At 43.6% G+C, this 23,740-nt stretch overlaps 2 protein-coding genes across 3 annotated transcripts in view; one reads left to right on the top strand and one right to left on the bottom strand.

The window, feature by feature from the left end:
- Window positions 1-23,740, bottom strand: part of cenpp (centromere protein P) — a 161,918-nt gene that overhangs the window by 64,584 nt on the left and 73,594 nt on the right. The gene's annotated exons all lie outside the window — the stretch shown is intronic.
- Window positions 1,876-10,984, top strand: aspn (asporin (LRR class 1)). The gene is made up of 8 exons (XM_084166963.1): window positions 1,876-2,064; window positions 6,151-6,369; window positions 6,667-6,779; window positions 8,024-8,237; window positions 8,473-8,583; window positions 9,524-9,617; window positions 9,709-9,847; window positions 10,643-10,984. Exons 1-8 carry the CDS (start codon window positions 1,989-1,991, stop codon window positions 10,844-10,846), a joined length of 1,170 nt encoding a protein of 389 aa, XP_084023089.1. The 5' UTR covers window positions 1,876-1,988; the 3' UTR covers window positions 10,847-10,984.

Consider the following 23,740-nt stretch of genomic DNA (forward strand, 5'->3'; position numbering starts at 1 on the left):
TTGTTTTCCAATGATTGCACGTTGGCCAATAGAACGGATGGTAGTGGAGGTTTAATCACTGGCCTACGAATTCTCAGAAGGCAGCCCGACCTCCGCCCCCTTTTTCTCTGTCTTTTCTTCACGCAAAATGACAGAGATTTGGGCCTGGTCTCGATAAAGCAGTATATCCTTCGCGTCGGACTCGTTAAAGAAAAAAGAAAAATTGTCCAGTTCGAGGTGAGTAATCGCTGTTCTGATGTCCAGAAGTTATTTTCGGTAATGAGTGACGGTAGCAGCAACATTATGTACACAATAAGTTACAAAATAAGTTACAAACAACGCAAAAAACCTAACAAAATAGCACAGTTGGTTAGGAGCCTGTCAAACGGCAGCCATCCCCTCCGCCGCCATTACTATTCCTCTGAAGGCAGGACTAACATAGCCACACATACTGTATATATATCTATACATATAGCATACTACTGATTAATATAGACTTTATCACATACTGTTCATATTGTATATTTGATCCATATTGCTCCTCTAAGTCACGCTGGGTGTCTCAGAGACACTTGCAGGACAGACCCCTCCATCCATTCTCAGCTTCTGCAGGTCTATCGAGGAAAACAAATAGTTCCTTTTATTATGTTACAACCACCACCAGTCTTCTTGATGGCTGTTCAGCAGAATAAAAATGAAATGAATAATATCTAACATGGCACAAGGCCACCTACGGACGGCATTTATAGGGAAGGAGGGTTGGGGAGCAGGGGACTGGGACCGGTAGGTCCCTACCGGTAGGATGGTACATTAGTTCTATATAAAGACTAAAGCATTGAGAAGTTTAAACGTACAATTCTGGCCCCAGTTCAAGTACTGATGAGAACCACATGACTGGCCATTAACCATGCGTTTTCAGGACTAGCCAGCGATACAGAGATGTGGTGGTGATCTCTGTGTCTGTGTGAGAGAGGGTGATAGGTCTTTATTCAAACCAAGCTCTCCATGCCGGCAGCAGCACCAGCAGCAGCACCAGCAGAGGTTTATTTTTCATTCAGAGAGTTAGTGTTTCTCTCTGATGTCTGATGCACCGTCCTCCCGTCTTCTGTGACTGGAGCTACTGTTCCCGACTACTGCTGCCTTGGTGGGTATCGTAACTCTCTTTGGTTCATGTTCTCTCTGGAGGCTATCTGACTGGAGTTAAACAAGGATACAACACACTAAGTGACTGCCGAGGTGAGTTAAACAAAATATACATTATTGTAAGGGGCAATGTGATGTTATTAGCTGTATGATATGTGGAGGATGTTATTAGCTGTATGATATGTGGAGGATGTTATTAGCTGTATGATATGTGGAGGATGTTATTAGCTGTGATCTGACAATGGCTTACTTTGTTCAGCCTGAGTGGATCAATAAAGTAATATAGAATTTAACTGTGGGGGGGGGGGGGGAAGTACCTGCCTCAGAATGACTTACTGTATGTTGCTACCTGCTGAGGTGTGCTACCTCAATGTTATTGTTCAACTTTGGAAATGGATACATTATCTGAGTTTATGAACTTGATCTCAGAAACGTTTGAATAGATTGTTATTGTCTCAATTGATGTTGCAGGCTTAAAGGAAAAATCCACCCAAAACCACTCATTCCCGTAATTTGGTGTTACGTAACACTAATATGTGAGAACAATATTTTTTGCAAACAAATGTTTCATTTTGTCGTTATAATAAGGTTGGTAGCGACGTGTGAAAACCGTTGTGGAAATCTGTTGCAGCTCAAGTCGACTACAAATCCCACAATGCAATGCTCTCTCTCTGGGCTGGCTAGCTACCCAGGTAGCAAACGTAGCTACACACAACAATACCAAAGTCAATATCAGCATGTGAAGGAGCTAGTTATTTATAAACAAACTGCACTATCAATTTAGGAGTCTACAATCTCACCATGTTCAACCTGCAGATCGATGTGCCTCACAGAGTGGAGTCTGACATTCACAACGGCACCAGGCAATGCACCCTGGACTGAAGAGGCAGACCAATAGGAGAAATGAGTTAGACCCTCTGTTAAAAATACACATTTCTCGAGGTAGGAATATCGCAAAAATATGATCAATGGCTCATTCGAGAGAAAACAACCTAAAGCATTATGGTATCGGACAGTATTTAAATCTGACATGTATGAGTGAGGTTTTCGCGATCTAAAAGTCGTACTCCTATTAACTTCCAGTGTTGTTAGACCGGCTGTATCGCAATGCTACGTCATACCTGCCGAAATTCTGCCTGCTTGAATGGCAACACCTCCGATTACATTTAACATTTTTAGTAATTTAGCAGACGCTCTTATCCAGAGCGACTTACAGGAGCAATTAGGGTTAAGTGCCTTGCTCAAGGGCACCGACAGATTTTTCACCTAGTCGGCTCGGGGATTAGAACCAGGGACCTTTTGGTTACTGGCACAACGCTCTTAACCACTAAGCTACCTGCCGCCCCGATTCACATGAAAACATGAATTGACCCAGGTAATCGATAGTAGAACATCGCTCAGATGCACAAAAACAATAACATTCAGAATGGGTGAACCTTTTACTTGAAATACGCTTCTTGATGGTTCAGCGTTGACATGCACAAGAGGAAACTATAAAAATTAGGATCAGTATGAAAATGGATGGATGCATGCATAAAAGATGCAAGATACATTTTTGAAAATCTGCTTATTTGTAACCAAACAGTAACTGGGTATTCAAAACACAGTACTTCTGATTCTAGAGTAGTGCAGTATTTGAGTATACAGTGCATTTGGAAAGTATTTCAGACCTTTTCCACATTTCATTACGTCACAGCCTTATTCTAAAACTGATTAAATTGGTTTTTCCCCCATATTAATCTACACATAATACCCCATAATGACAAAGCAAAAAATAGCTGCACAGTTATTTTCAGGTCTTTCCAGAGATGTTCGATTGGGTTCAACTCCAGCTCTGGCCTGCCACTCAAGGACATACAGAGACTTGTCCCGAAGCCACTCCTGTGTTGTCTTGGCTGTGTGCTTAGGGTCGTTGTCCTGTTGGAAGGTGAACCTTTGTCCCCAGTCTGAGGTCCTGAGCGCTCTGGAGCAGGTTTCCATCAAATATCTCTCTTTACTTTGCTCCGTTCATCTTTCCCTCGATCCTGACTAGTCTCCCAGTCCCTGCCACTGAAAAACATCCCCACAGCATGATGCTGCCACCACCATGCTTCACCGTAGGGATAGTGCCAGGTTTCCTCCAGACGTGACGCTTGGCATTCAGGCCAAAGAGTTCAATCTTGGTGTCATCAGTCCAGATAATCTTGTTTCTCATGGTCTGAGAGTCCTTTAGGTGCCTTTTGGCAAACTCCAAGCAGGCTGTCATGTGCCTTTTACTGAGGAGTGGCTTCCGTCTGGCCACTCTACCATAAAGGCCTGATTGGTGGAGTGCTGCAGAGATGGTTGTCCTTCTGGAAGGTTCTCCCATCTCCACAGAGGAACTCTGGAGCTCTGTCAGAGTGACCATCGGGTTCTTAGTCACCTCCCTGAACAAGGCCCTTCTCCCCCGATTGCTCAGTTTGGCCAGGCGGCCAGCTCTAGGAAGAGTCTTGGTGGTTCCATACTTCTTCCATTTAAGAAAGATGGAGGCCACTGTGTTCTTGGGGACCTTCAATGCTGCAGACATTTTTTGGTACCCTTCCCCAGATCTGTGCCTCGACACAATCCTGTCTCGGAGCTCTACAGACAATTCCTTCGACCTCATGGCTTGGTTTTTGCTATGACATGCACTGTCAACTGTGGGACCTTATATAGACAGGTGTGTGCCTTTCCAAATCATGTCCAATCAATTGAATTTACCACAGATGGACTCCAATGAAGTTGCAGAAACATCTCAAGGATGATCAATGGAAACAGGATGCACCTGAGCTCAATTTCTAGTCTCATAGCAAAGGGTCTGAATACTTATGTAAATAAGGTATCTGTTTTTAATTTAATACATTTGCAAAAACATTCTAAAAACCTGTTTTCACTTTGTCATTATGGGGTATTGTGTGTAGATTGATGCTATTTTTTTATCCATTTTAGAATAAGGCTGTAACGTACCAAAATGTGGAAAAGGTCAAGGGGTCTGAATACGTTACGAATGCACTGTATAATGTGCTAGATTTATTTAGTTTCATAGTACATGTCTGTGCTGTTAAGTATTACAGAATGCCTCTGAACCACCACCAAATAGTTGTGGGTAGAAACAGCATTGGGTTGCTGAATGGATCATGGTCATACACAACCCAACCCACCCACAGTACTGCTCCATTTCCCTCGGTTGGCCTTGAGAAAGGGTGAGAAGATAACTTGTTCCATTTCCCTCTGTTGGTCTTGTGTAGTCTGAGAAAGTGTGAGAAATTGATAGATACATAGCTAGTTCTGGAAAACCTTACGTGTAAAACGCCACAGATGGTGAATATTGAGCAAGAAGCAAAACAACTTTTGCGTCGGCTGTAATGTCTAAATTCCTGCACAATAGTTCATGGAAACCTTGATTACAGACTAAAAAGTAACTTGCTGAGTTTTTCCCCCAAAAAACCTTACAAAAACAGCAAGTACACCTAAGGTCATAGTGTTAGGATTGAACTTAAAGGGAGCGCCTTGACAGGACTACTGCATATTTTATACTCATCTAGACATGCTTTCCATCCAAGAATAAATAGAGTTCAACATTTTGGCAAAGTTGCAGAGAGAAAATAATAAACTACCAGAATCAAACTTAGCTTTTATCAACTTTCTGTTTAAATCATAATCAATCCAAAAAAACATAACATGTTTCAACGTCCTTACAGTGCAGGCCAGGACATCCTTTTGGCGAAGACTTGGCAACAACGTCTAGCAAGACTAACATCATCAGTTCTGTGTCTGTTTAGACTTCAGTAGCTGCAGGGTCATTCTAACACACTCAGAATGATAGCTTAACCTGACCTACGTTAGGTTATTTATTTGTCCTACAAAAAGGAAAGACGATAGCACAGCAACACAATGAAAATTATATAGTCAGAAACCTGGTACAGATTCTTAGATCATTGATGTGTTACAACACTTGGGTATTTCTCAAAGCTTGTGTCTAGTGTGTGAGCCATCTTGGGTACTTCTCAAAGCTCGTGTCTAGTGTGTGAGCCATCTTGGGTACTTCTCAAAGCTCGTGTCTAGTGTGTAAGCCATCTTGGGTATTTCTCTAAGCTCGTGTCTAGTGTGTGAGCCATCTTGGGTATTTCTCAAAGCTTGTGTCTAGTGTGTGAGACATCTTGGGTATTTCTCAAAGCTTGTGTCTAGTGTGTGAGCCATCTTGGGTATTTCTCTAAGCTCGTGTCTAGTGTGTGAGACATCTTGGGTATTTCTCAAAGATTGTGTCTAGTGTGTGAGACATCTTGGGTATTTCTCAAAGCTTGTGTCTAGTGTGTGAGCCATCTTGGGTATTTCTCTAAGCTCGTGTCTAGTGTGTGAGACATCTTGGGTATTTCTCTAAGCTTGTGTCTAGTGTGTGAGCCATCTTGGGTATTTCTCTAAGCTCGTGTCTAGTGTGTGAGCCATCTTGGGTACTTCTCTAAGCTCGTGTCTAGTGTGTGAGCCATCTTGGGTACTTCTCAAAGCTCGTGTCTAGTGTGTGAGACATCTTGGGTATTTCTCAAAGATTGTGTCTAGTGTGTGAGACATCTTGGGTATTTCTCAAAGCTTGTGTCTAGTGTGTGAGCCATCTTGGGTATTTCTCTAAGCTCGTGTCTAGTGTGTGAGACATCTTGGGTATTTCTCTAAGCTCGTGTCTAGTGTGTGAGCCATCTTGGGTATTTCTCTAAGCTCGTGTCTAGTGTGTGAGCCATCTTGGGTACTTCTCAAAGCTCGTGTCTAGTGTGTGAGACATCTTGGGTATTTCTCAAAGCTTGTGTCTAGTGTGTGAGCCATCTTGGGTATTTCTCAAAGCTTGTGTCTAGTGTGTGAGCCATCTTGGGTATTTCTCAAAGCTTGTGTCTAGTGTGTGAGCCATCTTGGGCAAATTGGCTGATCAAGCAGAAAGATTAATTTTAGACTCTCTTCAAGAAAATAAAGTATCCGTCTTCTCATTCTTCTTCTTTTTGTGTAGACCCACTAGTCTTTATTACATGGCATCTTGTTTTATAGGCCCACTAGTCTTCACCATGAGAGGCTTCCTGCTGCTGTGTCTGCTGGCACTGGGCCATGCCAAGCCCTACCAGCCAATTAACGTCTTGGACTTCATGAGGGACCATGAAATCATGATGCAGGACGAGGATGATGATGATGATGATGATGACGACTTCCTCACGGACTGCCCCTTTGGCTGCCAGTGCTCCCTACGGGTGGTGCAGTGCTCTGATCTGGGTAAGGTTCTATTACCCAATCACTACTCCTCGCTCTCAGTCTGGGGGAGAGGGGGGGCTAGGGGCTCCTAACATTCTATTACAGCATTGATGAATCACTTGTATGAAAGTCTCATCTGTTAAGACACTGTAAGACTGGAGGCAATCATGCTCAGTGACATTTTGGAGTTCCTCAAGGCTCTACTCTGGGACCACTACTGTTCTCATTACATATGCAACTTCTCTGTGACGTTAGCTTTACGGCTACGTGGACAATACACAGCTGATTTGTTGATTGATTGATATCCTGTCTCCACAGGGTTGCTCTCTGTGCCCGAGAACATTCCCGCCGACACACTAATGATCGACCTCCAGAATAACGACATCACCGAGGTCACGGAGGACGACTTCAAAGGCATTAACAAGATCTACGTAAGAAACACATGATAAACATCTCTCCTACTCTGATCCAACACTGCAACATTAATCACTGCTTCCTATCACTTTAGAGTGGAGTGACTTTTTCACCTCAGTCCGAATCACATTCAGACATACATCCCCCCCTAGGCCTATATGCAACACAGATTAGGACAGAATCACACATTCATGGAAGTTGTGTGTCATGGTGCTAACATTGTTGTTCAGACGGAGGCCTTTGATTGTGCTCGCGGTCACAGCTGGCGATCAACCACATGAAGGCCCGCCCTGAGCCAAGCTCTTTATATCAGTCTCCATCAGACGGAACCCATCTGAACCAGTGTCTCCATCAGACGGAACCCATCTGAACCAGTGTCTCCATCAGACGGAACCCATCTGAACCAGTGTCTCCATCAGACGGAACCCATCTGAACCAGTGTCTCCATCAGACGGAACCCATCTGAACCAGTGTCTCCATCAGACGGAACCCATCTGAACCAGTGTCTCCATCAGACGGAACCCATCTGAACCAGTGTCTCCATCAGACGGAACCCATCTGAACCAGTGTCTCCATCAGACGGAACCCATCTGAACCAGTGTCTCCATCAGACGGAACCCATCTGAACCAGTGTCTCCATCAGCATACACTGTAGCCCATAGAGATCCTTTATGTAATTCATACTGTAACCTACATCTGTCTGTACAGGCTCTGTGTAACTAGGTAGATTATTTTCCAGGTAGGGTACAAAGGCCCCCAAAGCAACATCCGGGGCCTCAAGCACCAAAACGCTCAATTGAAATAGAAGCCATATTATTTTAGGTGGGGGACGAGAGAGCTTAGCAAGGTGGACTGCCTTACCTTTACAATAAGGGGAAACATGGCATGGTTTCGGCTTAAAACCTTCTACAGGGTGTTTCACAGAGCCTGTACAGACAGACAGATGTAGGCTACAGTTTGTACCCTGCCTGGAAATTAAGCTATCTAGGGGAAAGACTGGCCAAAATGCATTGGTTTTAAGACTGGCCGAAAACGCAGTGGTTTTAAGACTGGTCGAAATGCAGTGGTTTTAAGACTGGTCGAAATGCAGTGGTTTTAAGACTGGCCGAACCGCATTTAATAAATCGGCCAAAGTATTTATCTGTTTATTTGGATCCCCATTGGCTGTTACTTCCTGGGGTCCAATGTATTGTTCAAGCAAACCTCCCATTGTCTAAACTCCAAGAGTTTCTGTATATTTCACATATCTTCTCTTCCCCAGGCCCTGTTCCTGGTTAACAACAAGATCTCCAAGATCCATCCCAAAGCTTTCCGTAACATGGATCGGCTGCAGCTGCTGTACCTGTCCTACAACCAGCTGACACGGATACCTGCCAACCTGCCCCGGAACATCCTGGAGCTGCGTATCCACGACAACAAGATCAGCAACATCCAAAAAGAGGCCTTTAAAGGGATGAAGTCTCTGCATGTTCTGGGTATGTCAGTTGAGAACAAATTCGTATTTACAATGGCGGCAACTGGCTGGGTCTATTGGCAGAGAAGATGTGACCCTGGTCAACTGTAGCGCACAATATGAAGAATACAAGGTTGTCATTGGAGGCAGAATGCATCTAGGGTTATTAATGGCACTGTAGCTGTACAGGAGTTCAAGAAATACATTTTTCAAAGCGTCATACATAAGGCTAACCTCCCTGTATATTTTCTGACCAGAGATGAGTGCTAACCCGTTAGCTAACAACGGGATAGAGCTGGGAGCGTTCGACGGTATGGAAACCCTGTACATCAGGATCGCGGAGGCCAAGCTCACAGCTGTACCTAAAGGTAAACTACCACTACAAGCCAAGCTCACAGCTGTACCTAAAGGTACCAGTCACAAGTTTGGACACACCTACTCATTCCAGGGTTTCTCTTTATTTTTACTATTTTCTACATTGTAGAATAATAGTGAAGACATCAAAACTATGAAATAACACATATGGAATCATGTAGTAACCAAAAAAAAGTGTTAAACAAATCAAAATATATTTTTATATTAGAGATTCTTCAAATAGCCACCCTTTGCCTTGATGACAGCTTTGCACACTCTTGGCATTCTCTCAACCAGCTTCATGAGGTAGTCACCTGGAATGCATTTCAATTAACACGTGTGCCTTCTTAAAAGTTAATTTGTGGAATTTCTTTCCTTCTTAATGCGTTTGAGCCAATCAGTTGTGTTGTGACAAGGTAGGGGGGGTATACAGAAGATAGCCCTATTTGGTAAAAGACCAAGTCCATATTATGGCAAGAACACCTCAAATAAGCAAAGAGAAACGACAGTCCATCGTTACTTTAAGGCATGAAGGTCAGTCAATACGAAACATTTCAAGAACTTTTTAAAGTTTCTTCAAGTGCAGTCGCAAAAACCATCAAGTGCTATGATGAAACACCTTCAAGACTGTTGGAAAAGCATTCCAGGTGAAGCTGATTGAGAGAATGCCAAGAGTGTGCAAAGCTGATTGGTCATTGGTCAAAATAATCCAATCAGATTGTGATGTCATGCTCTGGGCCAAAAACTCCATCCACCTGAACAGGCTGAAATTACAGGATTTTTTTTTTCTCCAAAAAGCTCATTTTTATATATTTTTTCATTTAAAAAAAATTATAATTCGACCTCAGTGTGGGAAAAAAAATCATAAATAAATAGGAAAATCTTGTTTTTGACTGCACGGTCCCTTTAAGTGTACTGTGCATCGTAACCTGACAGTGATTTCCTGTTTTTCAGACCTCCCATCGTCACTCACAGACCTTCACTTGGATTACAACAAGATCACCAAAGTAGAAATTGAGGACTTTTTCAGATATAAAAAATTACAACGGTAAAACACTACTGAGATGTAATGTGTAAAAACACAAAATACACCTGTCAGTTTGATTCCGTATATCTGAAAGCTTACTATATATTTACAGATTAGGACTGGGCTTCAACCAAATCAAGTTTGTTGAGAATGGAAGCCTGGCCAGTATACCCAACGTCCGTGAGATCCACCTTGACAACAACAAGCTAAAGAAGGTTCCGCCTGGTCTGAACTCACTCAGGTATCTACAGGTAAGATATGGTTAATCGCCTGTTTGTCATTCCAAAAATAACTTGAAACAGTCTTTACTCCTACTATTAGTGCACTCAACTCATCATTGTAGTGTTGCACCATGCAGAATTTCCACTGTCATTCCATTCTGCTTCGACACGTGTCAAACTCATTCCACGGAGGGCCGAGTGTCCCTTGTATGTGGTTGATTAAGGTCACTAATTAGTAAAGAACTCCCCTCACGTGATTGTCTAGGTCTTAGTGAGGAACTCCCCTCACCTGGTTGTCTAGGTCTTAGTAAGGAACTCCCCTCACCTGGTTGTCCAGGTCTTAGTAAGGAACTCCCCTCACCTGGTTGTCTAGGTCTTAGTAAGGAACTCCCCTCACCTGGTTGTCCAGGTCTTAGTAAGGAACTTCCCTCACCTGGTTGTCTAGGTCTTAGTAAGGAACTCCCCTCACCTGGTTGTCCAGGTCTTAACTGAAAGGAAAAGACTAAAAGCCCTCAGACACTAGGCCCTCCATGAATGAGTTTGACACCCCTGTGCTACGACGACGTAGGCTACAGATTCCTAAATATCTTCAAGCATGATTGCCTCTATGATTCTAGCTATGTGTGAATCTTTAAGACATTCACAAATAGCCACACATAGCCAGACAGAGTATCCGAGTAGCAATGGGACATAACCGAACCTCTATTTACCTCAGATTACCTCAGCATGCTACATGAACCTAAACTTGAGACTTGTCCCAATTCCACCAGGTGGTGTAATTGACTAATTGATTGCTTGATTAATTGGTCCCTATTTCCCCCCCAGGTGGTGTACCTCCATGCTAACACTATCAGCAACGTGGGCGTGAATGACTTCTGCCCTGTACGCTCCAGTGTTAAGAAGACCCTGTATACGGGCATAAGTCTGTTCTATAACCCAGTCAAGTACTGGGACGTCCAGCCTGCCACTTTCCGCTGTGTGTCTGGACGCAGTGGGGTTCAGCTGGGCAACAACCGGAGGAGGAAGTAACACGCACGCATATACACACACACACACTAATATACACACACACTAATACACACACACACTAATATACACACACACACACAGGGGCGTTCAGCTGGGCAACAACAGGAGGAGGAAGTAACACGCACGCATATACACACACACTAATACTAATACACACACACACACTAATATACACACACACACACACTAATATACACACACACACACACTAATACTAATACACACACACACACACACACACACACTAATACACACACACACACAGGGGGGGTTCAGCTGGGCAACAACAGGAGGAAGAAGTAACACGCACGCATATACACACACACACACACACTAATATACACACACACACACACACACACACACACTAATACACACACACACACACACACACTAATATACACACACACACACACTAATATACACACACACACACACTAATATACACACACACACACACTAATACACACACACACAGGGGCGTTCAGCTGGGCAGCAACCGGAGGAGGAAGTAACACGCACGTATACACACACACACACACACACACACACACAGACACACACACACAGACAGAGGTGTCTGTCTCCCTCCTGCCAGAGTGTGATCTGATATCTCACCACAGCATAGATGTCTTCATGGTATATAAACTGTAGCACCACATGAGTTGTTTTCCCACTATCGGGGATGTTGACTGGTCCGTTTCTAGGAACTGGTGTAGTTCTGACACCGCTGGATGGGTGGAATTCAAATGGCAAATACTCCCCTCTAGCCTATCAGATGGCGAGGTGAAGTTGTAACCATATGGTGACATCTATCCTATACAGTTTCAGATCTACAAGTGCCTAGGGTGGTAGGGTCACTGTAGGTGTCTGTCACGATCAAAAGCAATCCTATAGCGCCTCCTTCTGGTAGACTTCAGTAATACCCACCTCCTCAACACACGGGATTTTTTTGTAAAGACCAAACTCTTCAATCCTCCTTAATGAGTCAACAACACATCCTCCCCTGTTTTGTACTTCGGTGTTTTAGTCAATATCTTTGTTTCTTCTCTGTTTATGGTAGAATTAGAATCAACTGTGGGATTTGTTCTCGTGTATATTTCTTAACACACAGCATGCCTCACTTTTATAATCTGCTAGATATAGCCTAAATAAGACTAGTTTTCATGGTGCTAAAAATATATAATTACAGAAACTAGTCAACGTTACATGTCTACATGGTGCTAAAAATATATAATTACAGAAACTAGTCAACGTTGAACATGATTCTCTATTGTAGCATACATGTATGTAACTGTTCTAATTAAATAAACTTGACATATAAATTACAGAAAAGGAAATATTCAACTTTTATTTCACCTTTAAGAAAAATATATTTGTTTTTCATATGTAACAAACCTGCATATTCATGGTTTGTACCTGACGTCATAAACAGTGGTGCCCGCCACGAGTCAAACAGGTGACTCAGAACTTCAATAGGGAGCACTGTTTTATTCAAAATGATGTTATTGTCAATGTCTACAGTATTTATTGTATGTCTGATAGCAACAGTAGAAAGACAGGAAACTGAAACTCAGCTCTTCTCTCACATCACCAGTAGAGGACGCCACTGAACCAGGTCTACAAATATTATTCAAAAGCAGTCAGAGGTACAGTAACAGAATATGATGCTGTCTGTCAGTCAGAGAACCAGTAAACAGAATATGATGCTGTCTGTCAGTCAGAGAACCAGTAAACAGAATATGGCGATGCTGTCTGTCAGTCAGAGAACCAGTAAACAGAATATGATGCTGTCTGTCAGTCAGAGAACCAGTAAACAGAATATGATGCTGTCTGTCAGTCAGAGGTACAGTAAACAGAATATGATGCTGTCTGTCAGTCAGAGAACCAGTAAACAGAATATGATGCTGTCTGTCAGTCAGAGAACCAGTAAACAGAATATGATGCTGTCTGTCAGTCAGAGAACCAGTAAACAGAATATGATGCTGTCTGTCAGTCAGAGAACCAGTAAACAGAATATGATGCTGTCTGTCAGTCAGAGAACCAGTAAACAGAATATGATGCTGTCTGTCAGTCAGAGAACCAGTAAACAGAATATGGCGATGCTGTCTGTCAGTCAGAGGTACAGTAACAGAATATAACGATGCTGTCTGTCAGTCAGAGAACCAGTAACAGAATATGGCGATGCTGTCTGTCAGTCAGAGAACCAGTAACAGAATATGGCGATGCTGTCTGTCAGTCAGAGGTACAGTAAACAGAATATGGCGATGCTGTCTGTCAGTCAGAGGTACAGTAACAGAATATGGCGATGCTGTCTGTCAGTCAGAGAACCAGTAACAGAATATGGCGATGCTGTCTGTCAGTCAGAGAACCAGTAACAGAATATGGCGATGCTGTCTGTCAGTCAGAGAACCAGTAACAGAATATGGCGATGCTGTCTGTCAGTCAGAGGTACAGTAACAGAATATGGCGATGCTGTCTGTCAGTCAGAGAACCAGTTAACAGAATATGACGATGCTGTCTGTCAGTGAACCAGTAAACAGAATATGGCGATGCTGTCTGTCAGTCAGAGGTACAGTAAACAGAATATGGCGATGCTGTCTGTCAGTCAGAGAACCAGTAACAGAATATGACGATGCTGTCTGTCAGTCAGAGAACCAGTAAACAGAATATGGCGATGCTGTCTGTCAGTGAACCAGTAAACAGAATATGGCGATGCTGTCTGTCAGTCAGAGGTACAGTAACAGAATATGGCGATGCTGTCTGTCAGAGAACCAGTTAACAGAATATGGCGATGCTGTCTGTCAGTCAGAGGTACAGTAACAGAATATGGCGATGCTGTCTGTCAGTCAGAGGTACAGTAACAGAATATGACGATGCTGTCAGTCAGTCAGAGAACCAGTAACAGAATATGGCGATGCTGTCTGTCAGTCAGAGAACCAGTAACAGAATATGGCGATGCTGTCTGTCAGTCAGAGAACCAGTAACAGAATATGGCGATGCTGTCTGTCAGTCAGAGAACCAGTAACAGAATATGGCGATGCTGTCTGTCAGTCAGAGAACCAGTAACAGAATATGGCGATGCTGTCTGTCAGTCAGAGAACCAGTAACAGAATATGGCGATGCTGTCTGTCAGTCAGAGAACCAGTAACAGAATATGGCGATGCTGTCTGTCAGTCAGAGAACCAGTAAACAGAATATAACGATGCTGTCTGTCCCTCAAATTCAAATTCGAAGCCAATTCCACTTCTTGTTTTCACTCTTCCCCTGTAACCAGGAAGTACTTTAGTCCTGGGGCACCAGGTAGGTGATCAGGTAAAACAGAAAAGCAGCAGTTAGTCTGGACCTCCCAGGGTAAGAGTTGAATGCTGTATTTATTGGATAAACGCAGACAGCAGGTTTGATCTGCTCAAACTGTGACAGTTTTTCATTACCTAGTTGTTTCTTTTGCCAGACCTGACTGACATCAATGATTCAAAACGACTGTATCCATCATGATTGATGTCTCAATGCATCACAGACACACTGGGTCTATTTAGTCAGTGAGACATTTTAAAGTTCTGTTTTTTTTTAGTCCTCTAGGTTTGTTTTGGCCGCACCCACCGCCACTCTTCAGGTCTGTCTAGTAAACCCTTAGTCATACTCAACCGGTGTGGGGCAACACGTGGGCGGCATGTCTAGAATATGGCCCTGATCACACACATACACTTCTAGTATGCCCTCCTCCCTTTTGGGATGGATGGTCGTTTCCCAACAACCTGCTCAGCTGTAACATAGTCCTCCAACAAAGGACCCAACAACCTGCTCAGCTGTAACATAGTCCTCCAACAAAGGACCCAACAACCTGCTCAGCTGTAACATAGTCCTCCAACAAAGGACCCAACAACCCTATACATTGCACTATTTAGGTTAGATGACTGAATGCCTGAAATATATATCTGCATTTTAATGAAAGGAGGGGAGTTCATCAAGATCATCCTAACCACAATTTCAGCATGTTTAGTTCAGCTGTTCTTTTTTTCCCCTCTCAAAAAATACAAGTTGCAACAATCCGTCTGTTTTCTGGTGTTAATCACAGGGGCTTGGACAGGCTGTGTGAAGCCAAGGAAAGGAGGCAAAGCAGTCTGTCTGCGTCCCAAATGGCCCCCTATTCCAGATGTGGTGCGCTACTTTTGACCAGAGCCCTATCCAGGTCTCATAGGGCTCTGGTCAGAAGTAGTGCACTACATAGGGAATAGGGTGCAATTTGGGACTCAGTCTCTGTCTGCTCTGCAGCGAGTGGCGCTCAGGAAACATATGGAACAGATCTACCGGTTGGCCAGGCCTCCACAGCTCTGCCACGTCTCACATACCGCTCAGACTCGCCGCTCCTCACCACAGTGTACTGCACAGACTGTTATGATAACTCACTACAGGTTTGGTCCTGGCCCAGCCTAACTCAGCCAGACACCTAGGGAGTGGACCTGCCTGACCCTCTAGCCTAACCCATCTGGGCACCCAGCCTTTTATCTCTCTGTACAGCCAGCGCTGGCCATCACCTGGGGGCTGTGGAGGGGGGAGTAGACCTGCCCTTCCACCTCCACCAACCTCCTGGTAAACCAACCTGGTAAAACTAACTGAAGGGCTTTAATACATTTACATTTGAGTCATTTTAGCAGACGCTCTTATCCAGAGAGACTCATCTGAAGACAGCTAGGTGGGACAACCACATTTCACAGTCATAGTAAGTACACTTTTCCTCAAAGTAGTTACCAGCAAAGTCAGAGCTAGAAAGGGTCAAGTAAAAGTGTTGGGTCAGGAATTATTTATATTTAATTTTGGGGGGGGGGGGGGTCGAGGTGAGGAGGGGGATTATTTAAGATACTCTTTGAAGAGGTAGGGTTTCAGGTGTTTTCGGAAGATGAGCAGGGACTCTGCTGTCCTAGCTTCAGGGGGAAGCTGGTTCCACCATTGGGATGCCAGGACAGAGAGAAGAGCTTGGACTGGGCTGAGGGGGAGCTGGCCTCCCGTAGGGGTGGGAGGGCCAAGAGACCAGAGGTGGCAGGACGGAGTGCTTGGGTCAGGGTGTAGGGTTTGAGTATAGCCTGAAGGTAGGGAGGGGGGGCAGTTCCCCACCCCAGTCAGGAGTAAAGCCTCCCCACTAGACCTATTCTGTCAGCTCTTCTTGGAAGCAGCCGTCTTTAACACTGTGAAATGGTTAACCGTCCTGTAGTACTTCCCAGATGTCCATCTGGAAAACCAGTCGTGTTATTATGATGATGGTCCCTGGGGGTTTTCAGGCGGTGGTGGGACTAGCAGGAGTCCCCGGGATGGTTTGACAGCTGGGTCCTAAATGGCGCCCTGTTCCCTATATAGTTCACTACAGAGCCATATGGCTCTGGTCAAATGGTAGCGTACTGTATAGTACGCACCCTATGAGAGGAGAGGTCTGTGGTGGAGGAAATCCCATTTGATTTACATTACTGCTCTTCAGATTGGTTATCCAGTCATACTCCGCCATTCAGTATTCAGTACTGTGCATTGCAACTTCATCGATTGCACACAGCGTGGCCACGACCGTGGACACTTGAAGCACAGTGAAGTGTATGTGTGTTCCACAGCCCATCCCCTCAGGTGAAACTGAACGTCAGGGCTGACAGAATAATGGTTTCACTCAACGGTGAGTCGTTTTGGGTCTTACGGGAAAGAACACATTCCAAGGATTCCAAACCCTTCCATTTAAACCACACGGACCTCAACTCTCTCCACGCAATACGACCCAAACCTCTCCACAACACACCGGTATTGTTTGAATGAGCCTCAGAACTTAGGCCTAACTGGTGTGCCTAAAACCATAATCTTACACCAGTCCTCAGTTAAACAATACATTTTAGTCATTTAGCAGACGCTCTTATCCAGAGCGACTTACAGGAGCAATTAGGGTTAAGTGCCTTGCTCAAGGGCACATCGACAGATTTTTCACCTAGTCGGCTCAGGGATTAGAACCAGCGACCTTTCGGTTACTGGCACAACGCTCTTAACCACTAAGCTACCTGCCGCCATTGGTCATACCTAGTAATACATAGTAATACATTACTTACTTGTCTTATGATCTTGGCACCCAGAAGCAAAGCTGTGACGAGGGGCTACTTTTGTAATACACAATACAAAACAAAACAACTGAGAAATACAGCTGTCTGCAGTAGAATATTTTATGGTCACCAGAGTGAGGGACCCAACCCCCAACCACAACAACAGTAGAAATGGCCCATGTGAGACTTTCTTTCTGTCTGTCTGCCTGCCAATCTGTATCTCTGTGGTTTCTAGTGTGGGTCTGAGTCACAGGCAGGCCTGTTGAACAGAGACCCTGAGCAGTTATAATTGGGGCAGACCGCCGCCGCCTCCTCCTCCTCCCCCTCCTCCTCCTCTTCCTCCTCCTCCCCCTCCTCCTCCTCCTCCTCCTCCGCCTCCTCCCCCTCCTCCTCCTCCTCTCCTCCTCCTCCCCCTCCTCCTCCTCCTCCTCCTCCTCCTCCCCCTCCTCCTCCTCCTCCTCCTCCTCCTCCTCCTCCCCCTCCTCCTCCTCCTCCTCCTCCTCCTCCTCCCCCTCCTCCTCCCTGCATGGAAGGATCATTAGAACAAACTCATGTGCAGACAAGAGAAGTCCCATGGTTGCATCAAAGCACTGGTTCCCAACCGCTAAATGGGGCTTTCTATAAACTATGGAACCAGTGAGGATTCTATAAACTAGGGAACCAGTGAGGATTCTATAAACTAGGCAACCAGTGAGGATTCTATAAACTAGGGTACCAGTGAGGATTCTATAAACTAGGGTACCAGTGAGGATTCTATAAACTAGGGTACCAGTGAGGATTCTATAAACTAGGGTACCAGTGAGGATTCTATAAACTAGGGTACCAGTGAGGATTCTATAAACTAGGGTCCCAGTGAGGATTCTATAAACTAGGGTACCAGTGAGGATTCTATAAACTAGGGTACCAGTGAGGATTCTATAAACTAGGGTACCAGTGAGGATTCTATAAACTAGGGTACCAGTGAGGATTCTATAAACTAGGGTCCCAGTGAGGATTCTATAAACTAGGGTACCAGTGAGGATTCTATAAACTAGGGTCCCAGTGAGGATTCTATAAACTAGGGTACCAGTGAGGATTCTATAAACTAGGGTACCAGTGAGGATTCTATAAACTAGGGTACCAGTGAGGATTCTATAAACTAGGGTACCAGTGAGGATTCTATAAACTAGGGTACCAGTGAGGATTCTATAAACTAGGGTACCAGTGAGGATTCTATAAACTAGGGTACCAGTGAGGATTCTATAAACTAGGGTACCAGTGAGGATTCTATAAACTAGGGTACCAGTGAGGATTCTATAAACTAGGGTACCAGTGAGGATTCTATAAACTAGGGTACCAGTGAGGATTCTATAAACTAGGGTCCCAGTGAGGATTCTATAAACTAGGGTACCAGTGAGGATTCTATAAACTAGGGTACCAGTGAGGATTCTATAAACTAGGGTACCAGTGAGGATTCTATAAACTAGGGTACCAGTGAGGATTCTATAAACTAGGGTACCAGTGAGGATTCTATAAACTAGGGTACCAGTGAGGATTCTATAAACTAGGGTACCAGTGAGGATTCTATAAACTAGGGTACCAGTGAGGATTCCCTACAATGGACAACTTGTTACAGTTATTGATAAGTCATTGATAATAATCTGCCAATTTTTTCATGTCATTACATTACACCACTTTGTTTTGATGAATGACATTTGTCTTGAAGAAGTTTTGTGTGTCATTATCGGGAGATTCTGTTCATGTACTCAAGCCAGTCTTAGAGAAATGTAGCATTCACCAATTTAAATTAATTATTTTATAATTAGAATGATGTGCTGTTAACTGCTACGGGGGGGGATCATAGCAATATTCAATAAAACTCTTTATCATGTTTGGTGTCTTGACAGATTTGTCCAAAATCGTGTGATATAAAACATTACTTTTCTGTCCTTGCATTTATGTCAGCGTAAGTTGTAATTCTATCATATATTAAGCAGGAATCAGTTAAATTAGACATTGGACGTGAACCCTCTAAGTATCCTGGATCTAGCTGTCGGACAGTTATTTGTATAGAGATCTCAGAAATGCAGTGTAACTACGTAACATTTCTTGTCACATGTTACAGGGTGAAAACAGCTTTCATGGGCACACAAATTCAAAATAATGTATGCATTGCAAAATCGAATGCTTCTAACCGAAAATAATCACCTTACCGCCATACTCAAAAACCTAAAATCAATACTGTCATTAACGTGGTTCTTCAATAATAATGTAAAATACTTGTTGGATGCAATTTGGTGTCCTGCTGATTAGTTACGCCTTGATATTTTCAAACATCATCATCTGACCCAGGAAGGGATTTTCTGAATGACAGCCAAGTGACGAACAGCTGTTGTGATAGCTCATGGGATGCAACAACAGATGTTGTGATAGCCCATGGGATGCAACAGCAGCTGTTGTGATAGCTCATGCGATGCTACAACAGATGTTGTGATAGCCCATGGGATGCAACAGCAGCTGTTGTGATAGCCCATGGGATGCAACAACAGCTGTTGTGATAGCCCATGCGATGCAACAACAGCCCAAGTGCTGGAAAAAAAAGGTGTTGTTGAGGAATGTCCAGAATATTTTGGTGTCTCATTCGTTACACCGGTGAAGACAGTTGTGTCTGGATCCACACTGGATCTAATATCCCTATCGAGTTGAGGTTGATCATTTGTTGCTGTCTGCTTGATTTACAGCAGGGTCTCGTTAGATTTAACAGAGAAAGCATCAAGGTAACGAGTTAATGTTTTCATATGTTTTTGTACCTCGGATTGGACACCGAGTCTACTGTGCGCAATTGTATAGGGATGGGCTATTGCGCAAGACCCAACGCTCTTCCTGTTAATGGTTCTGGATATAATGACAACAAATGACATAGCCTAGATGGCTTCTTCACAATATGATGTGGTAATGAAATAACAGGACAAATACATTTTGGTTTCCATGTTACACCTGCAATTTCAACAATAAAAGGGGCTTGAAGTAGCCTACCTGAACTTGAATTTGGAGCTCAGAAATTCAAGTTATGGAATAGGCCAATTTCTCAATTTGGTGCTTGAAAAAAGTCATTGTAATTACTGTATCCAATTTATAAGTTCTCCTGCACCCTTATAATTATCAGTGATTTCATTTTTGATACGTTTTTGCGAGAGATGTGACCACTTTCGTTTGTTTCCCGCCACTTCAATTGAATGGTGTTACGCTCCTCTGTTGCTCCTCTGTCGCTCCTCTGTCGCTCCTCTGTTGCGGTAAATCTGTGTGCGGTTATTATGAGGATGACAACATCTAAAATGTTGGCTTCAACTTGGCTTTGCATACAAATCCTTCCATTAAAAAAGGAACCTGGTTTTTGGTCACTTTCTCATTATAAAAACAGTGATGGTGAGATTCAAATGGTGAGATTAATGCTACCTGTGTCGGCCACACAGGTTACAGAAAAATCGCCATGCAGCCACACGAGATAATTTTCTCATGATAATGACATAACACAGTTGTTTTGTCGAGATCACGAGAAACTATATAAATGTGACCAACCGGCTCGATTCGGTGTTACGTAGCAAAATTTGAAATTGTGTTTTTTACATTGGATAAAAGTGGAGACTCAGAGCTAGAAAATGGTATATCATACACTACAGTTGAGGAACAATGGGAAAGTAATTCTGCTTTGACAGTTGATAAACTTGTATCCCCACCTTTGAGAAAATGGCCTTTGAATGTTTTGGTACACCTACTGGAGAGCTCTTCTTTGTCTACACCCATTCAGCATCGTTCACACCCTCTTAAGCTTTAGCCCCACCCATCTCTTTAAGGGTTGATCCGAGTGTTCTGTCCAAACAACAGCAGTCAAGCACCCAAGCTAACTGACTAACGTTGGCTAGCTTGCTAGCTATTTCCAGACACAAATGAGAGAACAGCTCACTCTGACCATTTTACTCGCCCTAGCAGAGCTGGTTAGGCTGTTTTTATGTTATCCGGCGCGTTGGTGACGGCAACTGTGCTGCTGGCATCAATGTACGCTTTTTTGCCAACGTTTACTGACATCGGCCATTTTCAAACGGGTGTTGAGTGTTCGTAAATTTGTCAGTTATTCTGCGCTTTGGCACACTCAGACGAGAGTGCTCTGAAATCGAGCTAGATAGCCAGAGTGAATTTACCAGCTACGTCTATCAACAGTTGTCGCAGTGACATCATTAACATTCTATTGAAATGGTTACTTGCATAGTGGAGTCTTTTGTTAAGACATGTAGCAAGCTAGCTAAACAATGAACCATAATCCCAACTCATAACATTACTACCCTGCATTAATCTGCAGGTAGCTAACTAACCAGGTTCAATGTTAGCTAGCTAACATTAGGCTATAACTAGCAAAGCAAATGGCTCCGAGATACGAATAATATTACTACACGGATCATACACATAACGTTAGCTAGCGAGCCAGCCAGCAAATGTTATCTAGCTAGCTAACAGTACACTAACTTGAAATGAAAACGACTTTCTGACAAAATTAGAAACGTGTAATATCTGAAAATGTAGCTAGACTATCTTTCCCGTATACATGGATGGACGCTTCTCCCTCTCTCACGGATGTCACGTTTGCCCTTAGTTTGAAGATGTAATCCGGAGACAGGTGTTTTCTCCATCTCCTTAGCTATCATACTCTAATTCCACTGATTTCAAAACTCGATCATCCAGAAAGTGGAGAGCAACACTTATGCAGTTGTACTAAGCAATAAAAAATAAAAAAATACGCCACGTTAGACAGGATTACCAACGCATACTGACCAGCTCAAATAGACAGAAGCGCGCTACATGGCAGACCAATCCGAATTCAACTCTCGGCATGTCCAGCCCACTCATTATCTCAGCCAATCATGGCTAGCGGGAAGGTTGCTGTCTTTTTCTGTTGCTAAACCAACTAGGCTCGTGATGTAACAATTTTATTCGCATTTACAGATGGCATACAAGTTTGTAATTAAGGCACATGAAAGTTCACATGTTCCAGAAGGCATTTCTGCCCAAAAACGCATTTTGATTTTAAAATAAAGTTTACGTTCAAATGGCTCTCCTGTGAAGTAGTAACGCATAAGTTAGAATGTAGCTAGCTAACTTCTTATCTATTGCTGGTTGTTAGCTTGCATAACTGATATGTGTATAATTGTAAGTGCAATATGTGTATGCAATAAAATGCAAATTAATTACTTAAAAATCATACAATGTGATTTTCTGGATTTTCGTTATCCAGAGCGACTTACAGGAGCAATTAGGGTTAAGTGCCTTGCTCAAGGGCACATCGACAGATTTTTCACCCTAGTCGGCTCGGGGATTAGAACCAGCGACTTTTCGGTTACTGGCACAATGCTCTTAACCACTAAGCTACCTGCCACCCCGTCTGCATCTCCACTAACTAATGCACTAATACTATGAAAAATGTGGAGTTCAACGTAGTCTCCATGGAATAAGATCATAAGATACTTTGTGTCAAAGTTTGTTGCGGCACCCCTAGATTGGATCCTTCCACTGCTCCTGTCACGGCTATGCTGAGCCCAGAGGTAGAGGTATGCCGTGTAGCTCAGTTGGTAGAGCATGGCGCTTGCAACGCCAGGGTTGTGGGTTCGATTCCCACGGGGGGGGACCAGTATGAATTTTTTTTTTTACAAAATGTATGCACTCACTAACTGTAAGTCGCTCTGGATAAGAGCGTCTGCTAAAATGACTACAATGTAAAAATGTAAGATGATGGGGAAAATACAGCCAGCAGACTGTGTCCAAAGCAGCTCATGGAATAGCCTTCCACGGAGCCGTGGCATATATTTAAGTTGTAATACTATCCAAACCTATGCTGAATCTAGCTCAACCTCCACAATCACCACTGCTTGCTCCTATGCTGTCTCGATCCAAGAAGAGAGGAATCTAGCTCAACCTCCACAATCACCACTGCTTGCTCCTATGCTGTCTCGATCCAAGAAGAGAGGAATCTAGCTCAACCTCCACACTCTGCATTGCTTGCTCTTTGGGTTTAGTTTTTTTTGGTCACAAAGTGCTGTAAAGGCTGGGTTTCTGTAAAGCACTTTGTGACAACTGCTGATATAAAAAGGCCTTTATAAAATACATGTGTTTGAAACGTGTTTTCAATGGCATTAAAAACATAAAGAGAGTATATAATAGTAGGAAAACTAACTCTGCTTTGAATGAAAATAACAATGTAGTTGTACATCTTGAAATCGTCTGTGTAATAAACTCCCCATAACACTCTGAGGTGTCCTGTACTGACTGCAATCTGTTTTCCCCCCCAACAAGCTTTAGTGTAAATAACCTTATGATTGTTCCTTTAATACGTAACATAATATAGCTGAAGTGTCTTATAGGTTAACTGCCATAGTAAAACCTGTTCTGGGGACAATAGTTCCCAGGCCTAGGAAGGGGCTTTACAGTCTACGGAAGGAGAGAGGGAAGGAGAGATGTGAGGAGGTAAGGAGAGAGGGAAGGAGAGATGTGAGGAGGTAAGGAGAGAGGGAAGGAGAGATGTGAGGAGGTAAGGAGTGAGGGAATGAGAGATGTGAGGAGGTAAGGAGAGAGGGAATGAGAGATGTGAGGAGGTAAGGAGAGAGGGAAGGAGAGATGTGAGGAGGTAAGGAGTGAGGGAATGAGAGATGTGAGGAGGTAAGGAGAGATGTGAGGAGGTAAGGAGAGAGGGAAGGAGAGATGTGAGGAGGTAAGGAGAGAGGGAAGGAGAGATGTGAGGAGGTAAGGAGAGAGGGAAGGAGAGATGTGAGGAGGTAAGGAGAGAGGGAATGAGAGA

This window comes from Coregonus lavaretus, assembly GCF_964263955.1.
Source record: "Coregonus lavaretus genome assembly, chromosome: 8".
Classification (NCBI taxonomy): domain Eukaryota; kingdom Metazoa; phylum Chordata; class Actinopteri; order Salmoniformes; family Salmonidae; genus Coregonus; species Coregonus lavaretus.

What these genes read in the sequence shown, in the direction of transcription:
- aspn (XM_084166963.1), top strand. Translation starts at nt 1,989, where the DNA reads ATGCACCCTGGACTGAAGAGGCAGACCAATAGGAGAAATGAGTTAGAC. An exon ending in AAAAATACACATTTCTCGAG is followed by an intron (nt 2,065 to 6,150) that starts GTAGGAATATCG and finishes CTTGTTTTATAG; the next exon opens with GCCCACTAGTCTTCACCATG. An exon ending in GGTGCAGTGCTCTGATCTGG is followed by an intron (nt 6,370 to 6,666) that starts GTAAGGTTCTAT and finishes CTGTCTCCACAG; the next exon opens with GGTTGCTCTCTGTGCCCGAG.